The 18840-nt window shown below is 53.8% G+C and overlaps 4 protein-coding genes across 4 annotated transcripts; all 4 read left to right on the plus strand.

The window, feature by feature from the left end:
* Positions 1 to 6521: 6521 nt before the first annotated feature.
* On the plus strand, positions 6522 to 7344 carry MIND_00193200 (uncharacterized protein; the record flags this gene model as incomplete). The annotated part of the gene is made up of 6 exons (XM_037358840.1): positions 6522 to 6662; positions 6707 to 6784; positions 6827 to 6955; positions 7011 to 7079; positions 7125 to 7223; positions 7282 to 7344. The coding sequence occupies 6 exons, from the start codon at positions 6522 to 6524 to the stop codon at positions 7342 to 7344; spliced, it is 579 nt and encodes a 192-aa protein (XP_037223935.1).
* A 480-nt stretch (positions 7345 to 7824) lies between these two features.
* MIND_00193300 (uncharacterized protein) lies at positions 7825 to 9083 on the plus strand (the record flags this gene model as incomplete). The annotated part of the gene is made up of 2 exons (XM_037358841.1): positions 7825 to 8669; positions 8717 to 9083. Exons 1-2 carry the CDS (start codon positions 7843 to 7845, stop codon positions 9081 to 9083), a joined length of 1194 nt encoding a protein of 397 aa, XP_037223936.1. The 5' UTR covers positions 7825 to 7842.
* Positions 9084 to 15841: 6758 nt separating this feature from the next.
* MIND_00193500 (Dienelactone hydrolase) lies at positions 15842 to 16966 on the plus strand (the record flags this gene model as incomplete). The annotated part of the gene is made up of 6 exons (XM_037358842.1): positions 15842 to 16061; positions 16107 to 16216; positions 16266 to 16407; positions 16459 to 16608; positions 16659 to 16847; positions 16905 to 16966. The coding sequence occupies 6 exons, from the start codon at positions 15842 to 15844 to the stop codon at positions 16964 to 16966; spliced, it is 873 nt and encodes a 290-aa protein (XP_037223937.1).
* A 345-nt stretch (positions 16967 to 17311) lies between these two features.
* MIND_00193600 (Dienelactone hydrolase) lies at positions 17312 to 18382 on the plus strand (the record flags this gene model as incomplete). Its single annotated transcript, XM_037358843.1, has 6 exons — positions 17312 to 17472; positions 17520 to 17628; positions 17684 to 17825; positions 17879 to 18028; positions 18073 to 18261; positions 18321 to 18382. The coding sequence occupies 6 exons, from the start codon at positions 17312 to 17314 to the stop codon at positions 18380 to 18382; spliced, it is 813 nt and encodes a 270-aa protein (XP_037223938.1).
* Positions 18383 to 18840: the final 458 nt, after the last annotated feature.

Here is an 18840-nt window from a genome sequence, read left to right on the forward strand (position 1 = left end):
AGAGCCGGACAGTCAGGTCGATTTATCCATCGTCGAAGATTTGCTGACCGCATCCAGGAGTTGATCACTGTGCGTTCGTGTTCACCACCAAGCCGACCATTTGTCGTAATCTTCTGCAATAGCCCAATGAGTCGTTCCAATGGAAAGCACCACCATCCATGGGCAGGACCAAATAGGCAGAGAAACTCGTCGATATGCAATGCCATGTGAACAACTGTTCTACGAGCATGCTGCTGGGTGTGAGGATGCAGTTGGTATAGGTTGTCAACCCAGGATTTCATATACTGACGGAATTTCTTGGCCAACTGTTCATTCGTTCCATAACGACAAAGAATCGATGTCGCTTGGAAAAGAGCCATGCTGTGGTTCAGTAGATCCTTGAACAGTTGTGCGTGTTCATCATCTCGCTCTTCCCATAGAATACAAAGAGCGATGGGAAGGAAGATAGTTGCCAGTTGCCGCCATTCGTCTGCTTTAAGGGACCCAGCAGCTTTATCTCCGTAGTTTTTGGGTACATGACGAACTGTTGTTGGTCGCTCTGTTTCAGAAATGACCTTCTGGATGAATGAGAGGGTTTCAGGCGAGATTGCCTTTGGTCGCGGAACGTAGCTCTCGTTCACTTTCGGATGTGTTAACCGCTACAGTGAATATTAGAACAGAATTTTCAAACAGAGGAACAGTACTCACCCAATCAATAAGGCAATTGACCAGTTGTTTCTTAAGTGTGTACTGGTGCGTGAGCGTCCCCACTAGAGTTAATCGAGCCCATTCTGCTGTGGTTATTTTGGGCGCCCTTGGAGGTTCTGGCGGGTCTGGAGCCGATGCACGTAGTTTGAGGGCCCAGCAAACCCAAACCAAATCAAGGCGTCTTTGGGGAAGTCATTGACTCTTGTGCGTAAGCGGTCAAGGGTCAGCGGCTGGGGTGGCTTCCGTCGTCTGTTATCCATATTTTCATCAGGCTCATGGCTATCCTCCTTGGATTGACTGTCTTCATCTTCTTCCTCATTTTGAAGACCCATTCGTCTTCTTCTACCTCTTCCTCTAACTCTCGTTGCAACAATCTTTGGAGTCGCCTAACTTCTTTATAGTTTTTTTCGATTGGTCGGACTTTCTCAGGTGCTTTAGCTGCTGTTGCTGAGCTGAGCGGATACCAGTCATAATCAAAGGCAAATGGAGCTGGATCTCGTTTGATTGCAGCATCCTTATCGATTTGGAGTACGCGGCGGCAATGATAGTGAACAACACCTTCAAACATTGTGTGCATTGGGTCAGGGACCAGCATGGAGGTTGGGTCCCAATAAGGCAGTCTCCATAACTCAGACCATCGTACTCCGTATGTCTCGTAGATTGTGTTCTGCTCAGAGATAGTGTTCGCGTCCCTCCATTTCTCAGCTTGCTCACGCAGGGTCAGAACTGACTTGCATTTCCACCGATGAAAATCCGTGTTGTAAACGGTTTTTCTGTAATGCGCTTGACAACGAGAACAATAGATTGTATGATTATGATGTGTGAGACCGCCCATCTGACGAGCTGCGACAAGATCGTTGATGGATAAGGGCAAAGCCAAAGTAAGAAGACGGCCTTTTGGATACTTGGCGGTTCGAGTCAGCCAAATACCACGATGCCAGGCGTCAACTGCGACGTCGATAACAGGCTTGAGATAAGGATTGATGTGGGCGCCTTTGGGAGATTTAGGACCTGGAAGCACGCTGACATACACATTCTCTGGAGCATTTCTAAGAGAAATGGGCAAGTTCAAGCATGACAGCTTAAGAACGCCGATGCTCGCAGAAGATGAGTGCAAGGTTGCCCCCTTTGGCGGAAAGTAGTCAACACCAATCGAAAAAGCAACAGGTAAGCGACCTGGTTGCTTGATGAACAACGGCGTTTCCCCTGGTCCTTTGAATTCACGGATAAGTTTAGCCTGCAGGACAGTATAGACCAAGTCCGCATCTGCCTGAGGAGAATTAGGATCAATTTCATCCCAAGAGTTCTCGATGAACGTCTCGATGTCTGGGTTTGAGAAGAGGCGGCGCCAAGTAATCAAGGAATGAGGGCGAGAGGAACTGCTTCTTAGGACGCCCGCGAGAATCTAACAATTCCGCACGACAAGGAGAGCGATTCTCTGCTCCAACAACAACGTTTTCGCAATGGCTGACCCATGCTTGAACCTTGGTTGCGGTAGAAATGGGGGGATGGAGGTGATCACAAGTGGGGCAGACGGCATATAATGTAGTTTTCCCTTCGAGGTTCAATTTGTTCATGGTGTCGTACAAGGATGTCGGCAATTGAGAAAGGATGTCTTCTTCCACGACACCATATCCAGCAGCAGCGTCTGGTGAGGCCGACTGGAATGCCAATTTGATCATTAATCGAACCATTCGGATGATGAACTCCACAGGTTGTGTGGCCAGACCAAGGATCGTACTGCAAACGAGGGAGAACAGGATCATCATCTGCGGCAGAGGATGCAGACGCTTGATAGGATTCTCGAAGACATATGCTGTTGAATAAATGTCAACAGCGGACAGATACATCAAGTCAAGACGCTTACCGGAATCGTATTTCACAGGGCGGATATCTGCGGGCAGCCGGTTTTGCAGCAGGTCCCGCTGACGTTGCAGAAACTGCAAACGAGTCAAGGCCGACCCCTTCTTCAGCGATTGCGGCAGTTGCTGAAGGGAGGAGATGATGACTGCAATGGCCTCGTCTGCTTGATCTACCTTGCCCCACAGGATGGTCGCGTCCTGAATGGCGGCAGATGAACGGAGATCCTCGATTGCAGATTCGATATCTTGAGCAATATCGGAGACCAGGCGCTCTTTGCGTTCCTGGGCCGCGGCTTGAGGTTTGCGAGATTTTTCGCCAGGCTTAAGGAGTGTATCTGTAGCGTTCCACATCTGAGAGTATGGATGAATGATTGGGGTTGTCAATTGGCGAGTCATGAGTTGCTTCAGTGAGGGCAATGCGCGCCGCTTGAAGCGCAAGTTCATTCTGAAGCGCATAAGTTCAGAATATAGGGATAGAGCTCGGGACTTACGAGGTCGGGGTCAGTTTCTGCTCGTCCCGCCTTGGACGCGCGAAGCTCAGCCTTATGACTCTCCCAGTCCTTGAGGTCAACTCGGTGTGAATACGGGCGCAACGAGCATGAGCACTGCCTGTAAGAGGGCATTTGTGTCCGCCGAAGTGCGAAAGCTTGACTCCACAGACGGGTGGTTACCACTACCGTGCTGCTGCAGGACTGGCGGGGATACCACCAACCAGGACCGCTGGAGAGCAAGAGCTTGCACGCGAGCCGTTACCACTCGACTGAGAAGACGGAGGGTTACCACTACCGCGCTTCTGCAGTACGCAGGGAAAGACCACTGCCAAGTGGTGGTTGTCTCGATGAAGGACAGATGAACGTGACAGAAATCGGATCAGGATCGGTGACCTGACCCGCCGTGACTGGACGTGTGACCCGACCGTCGTGACCCGACGTGTGACCCTCGATCTTTCGTACCACAACCACGATAAAGCAGCGGCTTTTCCCTGCGTGTCCTTCAGTAGCGGTAACCCCTACGTAGGACTTATCGGTGCTCGCTATTCAGTTGGCTCCCTCAACCGCTACTCTTTCGTATCGCGACCACGATAAAGCAGCGGCTTCTCCCTGCGTGTTCTTCAGTAGCGGTAACCCCTACGTAGGACTTATCGGTGCTCGCTATTCAGTTGGTTGCCTCAACCGCTACAACAACGCAGTGGCTCTCTCCCTGCTCATCCTCTAGTAGCGGTAACCCCACTAAGGATCTGTTGTCTGCGGTTGCAGTTTTTTTTCCCAAATTTTCACCTGACGCTATCCGGTTCGTCTTCAAGTCCGACTCTCAAAACACGACGCTTATCTATATTACAGCTCATGTCTTCCAAATTCAACGACCTAGCGCCACACCAGAAAATTCAGCCCAATTTCTCGGAGGACACAGCAACTGAACGACGTCCACAACGAGATCACCCATACATGCGTCTGGCTCGCCAAGAGAACGCGCGAATTATAGCCACGACGTCAGAATCCACTCGTTCTGGGACCAGTTTGGTAGTCAACGGAGAACAACTGTCGCGGGCGTCTTCGCGTTATTCCGCTCGACCTCGCAGTCCGGGACTCTTCAGCAATCTGAAGTTCCAGAAAAAGAAGCAGCAACCCGAAGCCCCTCTTCCAGTTGTCCAGCCAACGACAACGATTGCCCCCATCTCGAATGCACCTCCCACAACCTTTGGGAGGCTGACTGGCGACACGGCTTTACTGGACTCGGAGTCGGATTACGGGTCAGATGACTCTTCACGAGGCACCGCGCCCCAACGTCCTTCGGGGCAGGCGTACCAACCACCTGAGCCGGAACTAATGCACTTGCATCCGGACAGGGTGCCGTGGTATGTCCCTCCGCCAGTTTATATCCGACCATCGGATAGACCACAACCGAAGGAAGCTAGCGCTGGTCAGAAGAAGAGGATACAAGCCAAAATAAAACCCACGCATTTCTTCATCCAGGAGATGGCAAACATGGAGAAAGCCATGTTTCAAGGAAAGAAAGGCTCGGGCGTCAAGTACTACGACCGCGTTCACAACCGCACAATTTCCATCCCTCATTATACGCCGCCGCAAGGCGTGGTAGACGCCGAACGTTTCGGCTTGCCGCCTCCTCCCGGGATGTATGCGTTTGTCCGCGATGAGCACGCCAATTGGAAGCCTGTGGCGCCAACGACATGGCTCTACATGTCGATGCAACCGCTCCGGTTCATCGGCAAGCACATGGCGACAAGGCACCAACTCCCAAGCCTGAGCAACTTCCATCCCCGCCGGTACTTCCATCCCGCACTCGACTGCGACTCCCGGCCCGGCGCCGACGTCGGCCCTAACTCCTGGCCCGCCCGAAACGAACGGTAGAGCCAAAGGCAGCACCGACTCCCGGCCCGGCGCCAAAGCCAGCTCTACAGCCAGCCGCGATTCCAAAGTCAGTGCCGAAGCCAGCTCCAGCGGTGTTGCCGGCCTCTCGGCCGAAATTCAACTCGCAGGCTGTCCAGGCCTCTCCTGCCATCCGAGAGATGAAAAGTGTGGGCGTCCAGACCGACGAGCCCATTAGTGCACCTGTCGAGATGCCATCCACAGCCCACGCGATGCCATCCGAAGCCCACGCGACAGCACATCCAGACTGGGATAAAATTTTGGCGCGCCAACGGGAACTTTGGACGAACAAAAAGCGACGCGCGGAAAGCCTTCCGTCTACCAATCCGACTGCTGCCATTCTCCCTCCCCGCAAAAAGGCCAAGCCGGCCTCGGCGGAGCCCTCCTCCTCCAGCAACGACAAGACTTTGATTCGTGGACCCCCCACTGCTCGTAATCGCGCTCGGACCTACGCACGGCGAATGGCGCGGCTCAGTCGTGATCAGGATGGGCCTTCCACAGGGGATCATCTCTGAGTTTGGTGATGGGCACTTGTAGCATATAACACTCCGTCGTAATGTACATTCTAGTAGTCGAATATCTGATTATTACTGCTTTTCAGTCCCTTGCGCGTCGAACGCGTTGTGACCTGCAAGGTGGACTTGATGGTTAACCTGTAGGTACCCCCGCAGGTCACCAGTATACTGCTCATATCTGTATTGGTTTCTGTGGCACTGAAATTAGTCGTATTTGTTGTAGTATATGAATAATTGATTCCTTTGTTTTCAGAAACAATATACATGTGAATGAATTCCTTTGTTTTTGGAGGACTGAAATGGACACAGAAACTCACTGTTTCTGTTCGCATTTCAGCATTGTTAAAGTGCTTTGTTTCTAGCTCACTGATTCTTGCACAGAAACCCTTTGTTTCTGTGCAAGAATCAGTGAGCTATAAGTTGCCACTTTCAATGGCGCGGAAACTAGCGCTGATAGGCGTAGTTTCCGTGGCCGTTTCGGGTCAGAAGAAAGAAGTGGTTTTGTTGGAGCTGATTTGTGTACATATTTGTCCAAATTCTGAGTCAGTTTCTGCTCAATTAAAATTTTGCATTTAAGTCGGCCTAATTCTACTACAGATTGGTTTAAAATCAATTATAGTTTCTGTTCGAGCTGATATTTTGCTTTTTCCGGTGTGCATGGTCGACGGAGTCAAGATGTGCCGTCATCAATTCACACAGTCACGAGTTGCTGAGTCAGCGGCGTCAACAAACTTTCCTCTTGCCAGTACTTATCGATCTCGCATCCGGCCCGCATTGCATCCGGCCGCGCTCCATCTTGGCTCCATCTCTTTGGACGACGCAAGGGCATGCTTCTCTGCTGCTTCTGTGCCACGCAATCCCGGCCTCCGTGGCTTCTCGCGGCCCTCGTGTTCCGTGCGCCGACCCTGAAGATGGCGGATAAGTGCCATCTGAGCAGGGCTTCTCCATCAACTTTCAGGGTAGAGGCCTCTTTCGTCATTTTGGGCTGCCTTAAATGCCTTTGACCCCTTTGCAGACTCCTTCACCCTCCACTTGCTCTCGACCAAACCACGCTCACTTCTTGAAGAAGAATGACGTCCTCGAGCTCCGAGTCGGAATCCAACACACAAGACGGCGCGAACGGCGCCCCGCCTACACAGAAGTCCTCACTCGACGCGCTGCGCGTGCCGGAGACCCCCCAGGCCTTTGTCAGCGAGGTCAACGAGGAACTGGTGCGATCTTCACGGTCGTGACATTGCACTCACTTCGCTCATAGCCCGGGAAAAACGTGGATGCGGATGTGCAGACCATCCTGGACTCGCGCGCGTCCGCTGGCCTGAGCGACAATGCAGAGGTGCGTTTTCCCTTCATTGACGCTGTTATTTACTCAGTTTAGTCCGGTTCCCAGACAATCGGTTCTCCTGTCCGGCAGGCGGCTGACGAGGCAGACACGCTGGAAGATGCGGAGCTCGGAAGCTCGATGGACGCGTTGGACTTGAACGTCGTCGACGTCGGTCAAATCCCGGTGCGCCATCCCACATGCGGAGTCCTTAAAATGTCTCATCTTCTTCAACTTAAAGGAACTCGTTGAAGCCGTGCCTGAATACACACTGCTCCTCGCTGCCAGTGTGCGTGTTCCGGGCCAAATGGTGCTATTACTTTCTTGCGGCTCTGCCTTAATTGAACGTTCTCAGAGGACACGGACCGAGGCAGGCAGCGACGCGGGAGATAGCGACGATGGCGACGAATACCCGACGGACTCCGACTCGGATTCGGGGGAGCATGATCATGAGGTACGCTTCTGTGTTTTTTGCTCTCGTTGCGCTATTATCTCACGCCGGCGTCACATAGCGCATTATTCCCAGCCCGCGCGCCGTAGATGAGGACGACCTGAGTCCGGAGCCTGAGGCCTGAGGACGAAGAGAGATAAGACGCGGAAGACGCGTTACTCAGTCCGAGTCTCAGCGGGAATCTCATCAAGTTACTTGACTGTGGTCGATAAGGAAAAGCGACGTAGACAATTTTGCATTCCTAGGAGGGATTCAACTCCTTCCACAAATAAAATGTGATCCCCGCTTCGTACAATGATATCGTCATTCTCAATTGAAAACGGAATGTCAGAACACGACGCGACCGGCGAGCCGTGACGGCGGACCGGCGTAAGTGCAGTTGTGCCAGTGCATTTCCTAGGGGTGGTAACGGTGTCGGACGAGGTTTCTTGCTTTGCCTCGTAAATTAACTTTGGCTTTTGGAGGACGACTGGGTCGGCTCTGATGATCCCCAATGGGTGAGGAGAACCACTGTATATATCTATGTATGGCGGTACTTCTAAATGCTATCTAAGTTCCACAGAATGTCAAAATGCTGAGATAATCGGGATGACGTCAGCTTCAGATTTCTCTTCTTACTCTCATGGCGCCGCGACGTCGACAGACGGCGGAATCCGCAATGGCAACGCTGCTCCACCTTCCTCCCGAGATATGCGCGTTGATATGTGCCGTTGTCGAACCCAAGACGCTATTCGCCCTGGCGCGCGTATCGCACACGTTTCGCGACGAAGCACAAAGACTCATCTTCCAGAGCGTTGATCTGCGCGATGGCGGGAAGGCGCTGGCGGCCTGGTGTCGGGCTGTCTCCCGCAATGCCCGGCTGGGCGGATACGTACGGCGATTCACGATCTCCTCGCGGGAGGTCGTTGCTGGCTCGGACGACCCCGCCCGGGTGGCACGTGCGCTGAAGAAGTGCACCGGCCTGCAGCGCCTGGCGGTGCATGCGCCCGCGGAGTTTGGCGGGGACGCGACGCAGACGTGGGTCATCGACCACCCGTCGTTCCGCCTTACCCACTTCTCCAACTCGCACTTTCGCTTCGCGTTCCTGCGGCAATTCTTCAACCGCCAGACGGACATCCGCGTGTTGTCGCTGCCAATGATGCCGATGGGGCTCCAGGACGGCGCATTTCCCTGCTCAGAGGATCAGCTGCCGAAGCTAATTGCTTTGGAGGTGCCCTCCACAGACTTGCTTCCCACGGAGCCACGGCCGCTGCAGCGCATCCAGCTCCGCCTCATCCGCCAATACCTGTCACGCGATCTCACTCGCCTCCAGCTCTTCGCGGCGACACTCACCAGCCTCAGCATCTCCGAGGTCGCCGTCATATCCCTCGAGGAGACTTTTGCCGCGATCGCCCAGGCGGCCCCGCACCTGCAACATCTGGCGCTGACCGAGAACCTTGTCCCCTTCTTGTATGTCAGCACGCCACACTGTAAACCAACGCAACTGACATTCCTAGTGAGGAGAACGACGAGCGATTCCAGCGCACCGAGGTCCAGCCGGCCCCGCGCGCCGCCCTCCCGCGGCTGCGCCAGCTCAAGACGCTCGTGCTGTACACGTACCACACCACCACCCTCGTCGACGGGCTGACAAACCGCAACTACCCGCTCCTTGAGCCTGAGCGTGTCGCGGAGCTCTTCCTAGAGATCGCGCCGGGGCTGAAATCGGTCACAATCGGGGCCTACGCCGGGTCGCCGCGCTCAGGCTGGCGGTTCGTTGCTGCGGAGACAACGTGCACCCTCACGCGCGGGGAGGGATCCGCGGCACATACGGTGAAGATTGGAAACGGGTACGACTTCAATGCGGTGTCGCAATTCTGGGATTAGGAACACAAGTTTCCGCGTCTGGGTATCTCGGATCTCCAGTTTAAAATTTCAATCGATATCCTCCTCTTTACCCTCTTCAAAGAATCGTTGCTGTCCATGGCGAAGAACATGTCAAACTTCAGTTTTGGCTGGGCTACACTAATTGGCCGCTGCAGCCGCTGCAGTGCCGCAGCAGTGCCGCAGCAGTACCGCTGCAGTGCCGCGTCACTACCGCTGCAGTACCGCTACAGTGCCGCGTTAGTGCTGCAGCACTGCTGCACTTCTCGTGAGATGCCGCTGCACTGCTGCTTATTTAGAATTATGTTTCACAAGGGAATGCTGGTTAGCCATGGTTTCAGGACCTAGTGTAGATCTAGCATACATGGTCACAACTTGAAAAGAAAATTCTTGGCAATATTTTGACCTATATAGACTCAACTAGGCAATGGCACGGGTAGGCCATACCCGCGCGGGTACGCGGGTTTTACCCGTGCGGGTACGGGTACGGGTCAGTGCAGCCCTTACCCGTTGCTTCCTGTTCCCCTCGTGATTTGGTGGTCAAGAGGTTCTCTGTTCGATTCTGCATTTCTGTTCCATTTTTACCGCACATTTCTGGCGTACTTTGGACACTAATCACAGTCTCGTCACCATGCCTTCTTGACTCCCTGCGCCACCCGTGGGTAAAACCATACCCGTACCCGCGGGTATGGGTACTGTGGCTGTGCGGGTAAGGGTACGGGTAGGCCCTCGGATACCCGTGGGTATACCCGTGCCATTCCCTAGACTCAACTCCTCAGTGAGACAAGAGGGGGGGGTGTTTCCACTCCCATTCAGCCTGCTGCCAGTGAGTGGCCAAGTCACTGCAGTTACTAGGATGTACACTCTACCCAAAAAGGAAAATTTTGAATAACATTTCAAGAGCCCAGACCTAACTCCTCCTGGGAGCCCAGTGAGGTAAGAGAGGTAGCTTTAGACTTACTCACCCAATTTCAGTAAATTCTAACACTGGGCACAGAAGTAACATAATTTCCTTTTTGGATCAGCTCATCATCTGACATAGAGAGGAGGGAGGAAATCTCATAGATGTGATATGCAACAAGTTATATATAGAAATATGCCCAATGGATAGTATACCAGAAGGCCAAGTCTTAATATTATGTGCTCCTAGCGGTAACCGTGTGTGTAGCGGCAGTGTACATGTGTGTAGCGGCAGTGTGACGGTCCCGCTGGGGTGCCGCAGCACTGCCGCAGCACTGCCGCAGCACGACCGCCTCATGACCGCTGCACTGCCGCTGCACGACCGCTGCACTGCCGCTGAAGGTCCGATGTCAGCAGCGGCAGTGGGATGCGGCAGTCAGCATCTGCCGCTGCAAAGTGCCGCTGCGGCCGCGTCAGAGCCGTCTGCGGCTGTTTACCAGTGTTTGTCTCAATTTTGATAAGGCATTTTTCTAAGGTTTAAACACAAGTGTACTCTATTCTAGCTGTTCATACAGGTGTAGATTGAATCATTTTATTCAAAATGTAGCGAAGTATAAGGATTCAATGTATATCAACAGCCTACTTGAGTTGCCGCTCACCGTGGCTGTGCAAAGTGCCGCTGCAGCGGCTGCTGCGGCAGTGCTGCGGCCGATTCGCGTACCCCGTTTTGGCTCGTTGGCAAACCGATATGTACACGGGGGGCACACATTTTTGAGGCGCCAAGTACTATTGTTTCGACCTAGTACCGCGAGAACCTTTGGCTCGGAGCGTCATATGCAATTGAAAAATTGCTGTAGAAGGTAGGGTCGTGGCGGAGCCTGACAGAGAGCATTAGCTACGCCGCGCGCAACAATCCTTTGGTTCGAACTTCGCTCTCAGCTGCTTCCCGATGGCGACAACCGCAACATGCACTACGCGTGCGTCATCACAATCACCGCGACACCAGAGAGTACACCATAAATTTTCAATCTTCATTGTGCGCGGACGCCGGACTAGTCGACGTCGACATGGATTCACTAGGTATGATATACCTATTCATGGACCAACTAACTATAACCTGGACCATAGGCCGTTGACAGCAACCAAGCCAGTTTTGAGCACAAACACGGCGGCTGCGCAGTCTGCGCGTTGGTCGGTCGCCACTGCAAGTGTGCTGGTGCCGCACCGCCCGGGCCGAGCCTGCCGGTAGCAAGGCTGGGTGCGAAGGCAACACCCGCCTGTTGATGCCAGTGCGGCGTGGCGTCGGTGGCGTAAGATGCACCGAATGGATCCAGGCTATCTCCATCACTATTGAGGCGTGGATTTCCTGATGCTGTGGTGTCGACTGGGTTCCAGCCGGAGTACAAAGGCTGGCTCGGCACGAGGAATTCACGTTCGCCCCTAGCGGTACTGGTACCGGACCATTGCCGCTCAACGCTGGGGCTGGAACTTGGCGTGCCGGTCCCATAGGCAGTGATCGATGGTGAGATTGCCGAGTACGCGGCGGTGGAAAGGGATGTGCCATAGGCGCGTGGATATCGATGCCCGCCGAGCCAATTCGAGTCACGGCTCGGCACTGCTTCAGCCGTTGTCAGCTGCGGCACAGCGCCTGTTAGCAACCATGGGTCCCAGTATGGCTGAAGCGGCACCGAATGGGCATCAACGGCTGACATCGTCGATGTCAATGCGGAAGAGGCAGCCGGTGAGTGGAAGCTTGACTCTGTATCTGTAGACTCAGAGGCTTGCCAGTGGAAGTCCAGATTGGAGTCCCAACCAGTACCCTGAAGGACAGACTCAGTCGCAAGGGACGCCGTTGATGGCGCGATAACACGGATCTCCCGGCCCGCTTCCGACCGCGCCGGTGGGCCGGCCCTGGCTGCGGCTCGGGGAAATGGTGATACAGGCAAGCGTCTTCTGCCTCGGCACGCACGCTCTTCTGACGGCCCCGAACCCGAATCTGCGCCGCGCGCATCGCAACTTGCTCCGCCCCGCGGTGGCCGCCGGCCATGGTAGCTTTCCGCCCGGAGCGTTAGCACCGGCTCATAGCTACACACACGGCCGGTCTTGCGGCAGCGCAGACACTTCCGACTCTGGGAATCCGTCATACACTGAAGCTCGTGATCAGTCTAAGCTTCCGCCCTACGCAGAGACAAGGGCATTGCAACTCGCCTTGGTTTTGCTGGCGCGGCAGTGTGTGCACGCGCGTGAGACGCGATCTGGAACCTGCCAGTGTGCGTGATAGGCCAAGTTTTCGTCGAGGGGCGTGTAGTCCTGGTCGACTGGGGAAGCTCCCATTAAGTTGAGTCCAATGAGTCGGACAGGACAGCTCTTCCAGTCTCTTATATGGGGAGCTCTCTCGAGCTGATCGGCAGCGTAATATGTAGAACAGCCCGAGGCCACTTAATTTTTGCATTCGCGTGATAAGCACTCGCATGATTGGCACTCGCATGATTGGCACTCGCATGATTGCCCTTTTTGGCATGATCGTTCAGATTCCTTCTGTCCACTGTGAATACCAGACACATTATAGGTGATGGCAACCCAGTTCCGCCACCAGGTGGTGGCTCCCGGTAGCATGTCGCAAACTTTATGCGTGTTTTTGCAGATGAAATACCATAATTTTCTTCCAGACAAAGAATTTATTAGTTTTCTCAGTGAGCAATAGGAAACCAAAGCCAAAATGTCATGCCTGCCTCAGTAGACTAGAGTCCTTCCCTCAATTCTATGGTATATATATATATGGGATCATGCAACGGTGTATATAGTATACAGTATAGCGCATATTATGAGATTCAAATCCATGTATCCGAGTCATTCGCCATGGGGAGATGACATTTTGTTTGTCATGGCTATCGCGCAATGTGGTTATAAATACCTCTGGGTCAAAACGGTCATAATACATATCGGAAGTACTGTAAGCAAAGCATTTTAAGTACTTGCTACACCACAGATGTGATCACTTGCCTTATTTTCATACTCCGTCTTGTCTTGCATGCCCGCCTCCTTAGATGCAGCGATGTCTGCCGGCCCGTAAACTCTATCGCGGCGACGATTCCACAGAAACATGCTGAATAAAAACCCCATATATCAAGAATGGTTTGGGGCCAAATGGAAGTCGACGCACTAGACAAGGAGCATAATCTGGCATCCGAGCTTGATCGAGTATCCTGCGAGTAGTCCAGCCGTCGCATCTTGCTGAACAAGAGAAATCCATCAGATACTCGTTTGGCATGCGTGATCAAAGGCAAGTGATACTTACGTAGAACGGCGCCTGCGATTGCTTGACCCTGGGATCGAACTTGAGTACGGCAGGCAAAAATGGAGAATGAGATAATTCTATACACGAATGGCCCCGCAACATTGCCGAAGCAGTATGCCGTGCTTGCGACGCCTCAGTCATCCTGAGTCGAGAAGGAGGCAGGGAAACGCACAATATCACCGCAGAGGCCACCGTCCGGTGCGTGTACCCGCCCATATTCGAGGACACCATCACCAAGCTCGCAGCCTTCGTATCGCGATTGGTCAGCCGCCTGCTCAATCAAAGCCGGAAGAGATCACGCACAAATCCGACGCTTTGGCAGTTGACGAGCCAGAACGAGACGAGCCGGCCCCAGACGTGGTGTCGCGGGAGGTACGCCATGGTAGCAGCTGACACGACACAGATGATGTTAGCAGCGGTCGACACCAACAAACGGGCTGTTCGCGGGCGTCAAAGGCGATACATTTTGGAGTAGGGGGATACTGACTGTTCGGGATATTCAAGGTGATGACCCCGCCCACGACAAGAGCGACGATCTGGGTGATGTCCCCCACACTCTTGAGAACGGTGGTCTTGGTCGCTGGATCCCTTGTGAGGAATGTTCCGCATGCACAGGCAAGAAGAACAGATCGTACTTGAGAAGCCCATGTCTTTGCTGGCAAAAAACCTCAGCATGGAAAGTACGTAAAACACGCGGAGGACACACATAATAATCGACGAGAAGTTGGTGACAACCCCGTTCGGGATCGCCGCCGCGAAGATGGACGAAAACAGTATCCAAATCTTGATATCCTTGACTGCAATAATATGTTCAGTCAATAATCAAAGGACGAGCGGGTAGGTGCGTACCGGCGACCCAGACCTGCTCCATCTTGAATTTCTTGTTCTTAATCCCTATCTGGTTTCCCGCCACACTTTGTACCGCGAGCAGCCGCATGCGCGGGGACAGCCACCGTGCAGATGCCGGCGAATCAGGTAGCATGAGCCAGACGACGATGGCCCAAGCCATCGTCACAGAACCGAGAATATAAAATCTAACGCAGTCAGTGACTCGAAAAAGCATGTCAAGGCATATACATATGTACATATATTGCCATTGTTCCGGTCCCGGCGCGTTGGGTGAGATTTTGGAGATTCCGGCTGCAAAGGATAATTTAGATGGAAACCAGACCGTTGTAAGCAGAAGGTTAACTTGAAGTACTGTCAAAAGTGCTCAGTGGGCGCTCAGAATAGTCACAGAACATACTAGCTCCCTATGACTCCGCCCCAGCCGAGCCCGGAGTACCCTGTGTAGAAGATCATTCGCGAATTCCGCACATGGTTCCAATATGCACTCACATATGAATTGCCGAAGAGGCAGCTCTCGCCGCGTGTACCACCAACCGCTTACGAATATTAATAGCTCAGAGACAAACCCTCCAACACAACAAGACAGACTCACGTCATGAGAGTCAGACCAGGCGATACACTCGCTTCAAAGATTCCTAAAACAAACCGGTTGACCATCGCAGTTCTGAAGTTGGTGCATTGGGTCACTTTCATCGGCCGCAATCAGGAGGAATGACGGAAAAAATGAAGGAGGATAACGCACTCGTTAAAACGCACAAGCCCCAGAGGAAGATCGTCACTGAGAGGACCTTTTGCGCTGAGTACCGGCTGATGAGGATCTGAATCGGATATTGTGCAACGGCGTAGCCAAAGTAGACTTGTGCAGAAAGCCAGCTGGGCGCAAAGGTCAGCGTCAACTCAAAAAAACAGAGATAGATAGAGACACACTTGAACTGATTTCCCTGAAGATGAAGCGCTTTCTGGAATCCGAAAAGATTCGCATAGTTCAGAGCGGTTTTCTTTCAACATGTAAGTGAATGAACTCAAGGAACACCAAAACACGCACATCCAGGAACTGCAGCGTCTGTGTGATCAAGAATATAGGCATGATGATGAGGTCGATGCGCCAGCGGACCGCTCTGTCGTCCTCAGAGCTTATCTCGGCGCCGTTCTCCGCGAGACCCTGCTTGTACTCGTGGTACCCAACGTTGTCCGCCTCTTCCGCCTCTGTGATTGCGTAGAGCGTGCCGTCGGCGTCACGCGATGTCTTCTCCGTTTCTTGTTTGTCGGCGGAGTAAGAGGTGACCGTGGCGACGCTGTCTGAGCGGGCGAGGGTGGTGGCCATGACGGTGTGGGGCTAGTATTCGCGCGCTGCCGACGCGTTTCATGTCTTCTAATTTGGTCGTGCGTCCTTGGGACGGGCCTGTCCGAATACTGACATGAGGAACAGCGGCAAGAAGTGACTGTGGGTGAGGAACCGCGTGTGGCCCCGAGTTTGGAACGGAATGAAAGGACAACGCCAGCCTGAGCCCAGAGCGGCGCGCAGAGAGAAACAGCCACTTGTTCTATCAAGTCCGCACTATGTGTTTTGTGAAGCAACGACCAGACATATCCAGGACGAACTCACCGTCGTTTATCTACTCATGGCGGTCTAAAAACAAGTGGTGGTGACGCGACTTCTAAAACGGGCAATCTTTACCCACGCTCCCGGGCCCTTCCCGCATAACCACCACCAATGATTTCCTTCCACTCGGGGCCACCCCGTGTCGCCCTTCCTCTCTCTCCACGTCTGTCATGGCCGCAGTGGACCCCGTCATCGCTACCCCGTCCGCCGCCTGCTGCCTCGAAGGCTACCCGCACACTGGCTCGCCCAAAGGCGAGTTCGTCCACGTCGCGGAGGTCAACACATACGTCACGCGGCCTCCCAGCAAGGCGCAGGAGAACCGCGTTATCTTGTGGGTGTCCACTCATTCGAAAGTCTCTGCCTCAATGTGCCATAGCTACTTCCCCCGACGTGTGGGGCATCGATATCTTCCAGAACGGCCAGTTGTTGTGCGACTACTTCGCGTCCAACGGGTTCTTGGTGCTTGCGATGGACTACTTTCGCGGCGTGCGTCTCACACATCCCTTTACAAAGCTCTGCTTGAATGCTCTTGCAGGACCCGGTCACTTTGCACCGCAAAGAACGGGGGGACACGACTATGGAGCCCTCGTTTGATTTCGAGGCGTGGAAGGCGAAGCACCAGGCGTTCGCACAGGTCGCTGTTCCGAAATGGATTGCAGAGGTCAAGGCGAAATACGGTGCGCTCTACCACTCGCTTGCTTGTCTAATATACCAATCATTGTTTGTAGGTAGTGCAGACACCAAATACGCGTGTGTGGGCTACTGCTTCGGCGCGCCATACGTTATGGACGCGCTGAGCGAGGACACAGACTGGGTGTCTGTTGGCGCATTTGGGCATCCCGCATTCTTGCATGAAAGTCATTTCACCAAGTGCTCCCGTATGTCCCGTTTTTCTTTGGATGTTCCTATTGCTAAAGCTAGTGTCTAGGCCCGCTGCTCCTCTCCTGCGCAGAGACGGACCACACCTTCCCCGCCGAATCGCGCCACCGCGCAGAGGCGCTTCTCACCGAGCGCTCCCACCAGGAGCAGGGCAAGAGCCTCCGATTCCAAATCCAGTTTTTCTCTGGGGTGAGCCACGGGTTCTGTCTGCGCGGAAACATGGAGGATGCTTGGGAACGTGCGTCTGCTTCTCTAGACTTTGTTGCTCGGGAAATACTAACGGAGTACTGTGTAGGCTATACGAAAGAGGAGAGTGCGAACGCGATAGTGCGTTGGTTCAAGTTGTTTATGGACTGAGTTACCGTCAGTAAGGATATGTGAGATAGCAATGGAAGTTTTGCGGCGTCCTCTTCACATGAAATTGGTACCAGTTAATACATAAATGATAAGTTCGACCTGGGGGCCTGGGGCTTGAGCCTTTGCCACTGAGCCTGAGCAAAGTAGAAGTTCTCTACCGGAAGTTGGACTAAGAATATACTTCGAGTGAACACTGATTCGGAAAGGATTACTTCGGTCTTCGCCCAAACAGGCTATTTTTACCCACGCTCCTTTCCGCATAACCACCATCGCACTACCCATGCCTTCTGAGTCCCTTCAAGTTCCACTCCGTGTCACCTATTATCGCTCTCTCCACGCACTCCCATGGCCGCAGTAGACCCCGTTATCGCCCAGCCCTCCGCCGCCTGTTGCCTCGAGGGCTACCCGCACACCGGGTCGCCCAAGGGCGAATTCATCCACATTGCGGAGGTCAACACGTATGTCACCCGGCCGCCCAGCAAGTCACAGGAGAACCGGGTCATATTGTGCGTGCTGGCTTATCTCAGTTGACCTCACTGCAGCTGCGCGCCAGGTACTTCCCCGACGTATGGGGCATCGACGTCTTCCAGAACGGCCAGCTGCTGTGCGACTACTTCGCGGCCAGCGGGTTCTTGGTGCTCGCGATGGACTACTTCCGCGGGGTGCGTTCACCGCGTCGTGGCAGGTTTCCGAAAGAATTTATTATTTCGGGTACAGGACCCCGTCACGCGCTATCTCAAGACACAAGGGAACCCGACGACCGAGCCCGGGTTCGACTTCCAGGCGTGGACGGACAAGCACCAGGCGTTCGCGCAGGTCGCGGTCCCGAAATGGATCGCAGAAGTGAAGGAGAAATATGGTGCGTTATTTGCATGCTTAGAGTTGTATCTCTGACACGCAACTCTCTTACAGGCGGCGCAGACACTAAATACGCCTGTGTGGGCTACTGCTTTGGCGCCCCCTATGTCATGGATGCGCTCAGCGAGGCCACAGACTGGGTGTCCGTCGGCGCATTCGGGCATCCGGCGTTCCTAAACGAAAGTCACTTCACCAAATGCTCCCGTAGGCCCTTGCTTGCAAAAGATTTCCGCTGAAGCTGTTCCCAGGCCCACTCCTCCTATCGTGCGCGGAGACGGACCACACTTTCCCCGCCGAATCGCGCCACCGGGCGGAGGCCATCCTGACCGAGCGCGCCCAGCAGCACCAGGTCCAGAGCCTGCGCTTCCAGATCCAGCTGTTCTCTGGGGTGAGCCACGGGTTCTGTCTTCGCGGGAATATGGAAAACGCATGGGAACGTATGTCTGCTTAGTATCCTGCCCTGTCGAATGCGAAATACTAACGGAATGCTGGGTAGGTTTTACGAAGGAGGAAAGCGCGAACGGAATTGTCCGTTGGTTCAAGATGTTCATGGATTGAATTATATCATGAAGAAATGGTCCGATGAGAATGAAAATCGTGTTTGGCTCTCAGGCATTTGGTGTTAAGAATCAACAGAATCTTCTGTTCAGTCAACAACTGATCCGGCCCCGAAATCATGATACTTAGTTACTGACTCTACAGCAGCCGGCCCCCGTCTTGCTCTCTCTCTCTCTCGCTCTCCCACCTCACCCATGTCTACATTCTCCTTTGACTCCCTTCCTCCGGAGCTTGTCTTGTGCATATCCCCCTGCCTCGTCACGTCCGCGCTAAACAGTCTCGCGTCTTCCTGCCGTCGTCTGCACGCTCTCCTGCAGCCAGAGCTCGAGGCCCGCCTGACGCCCGACGTTGCGCAAGATCTAACAATCTGGTCCATCCGCAGCCACAAGCCGCATTTCCTCGCCAAGCTGCTCGCGCCGCCGCACTCGATCGACGCAAACAAGCACATCAAATGGGAC

This window comes from Mycena indigotica (genome assembly GCF_014461135.1).
Source record: "Mycena indigotica strain 171206Taipei chromosome Unknown Mind.scaff0002, whole genome shotgun sequence".
Lineage (NCBI taxonomy): Eukaryota > Fungi > Basidiomycota > Agaricomycetes > Agaricales > Mycenaceae > Mycena > Mycena indigotica.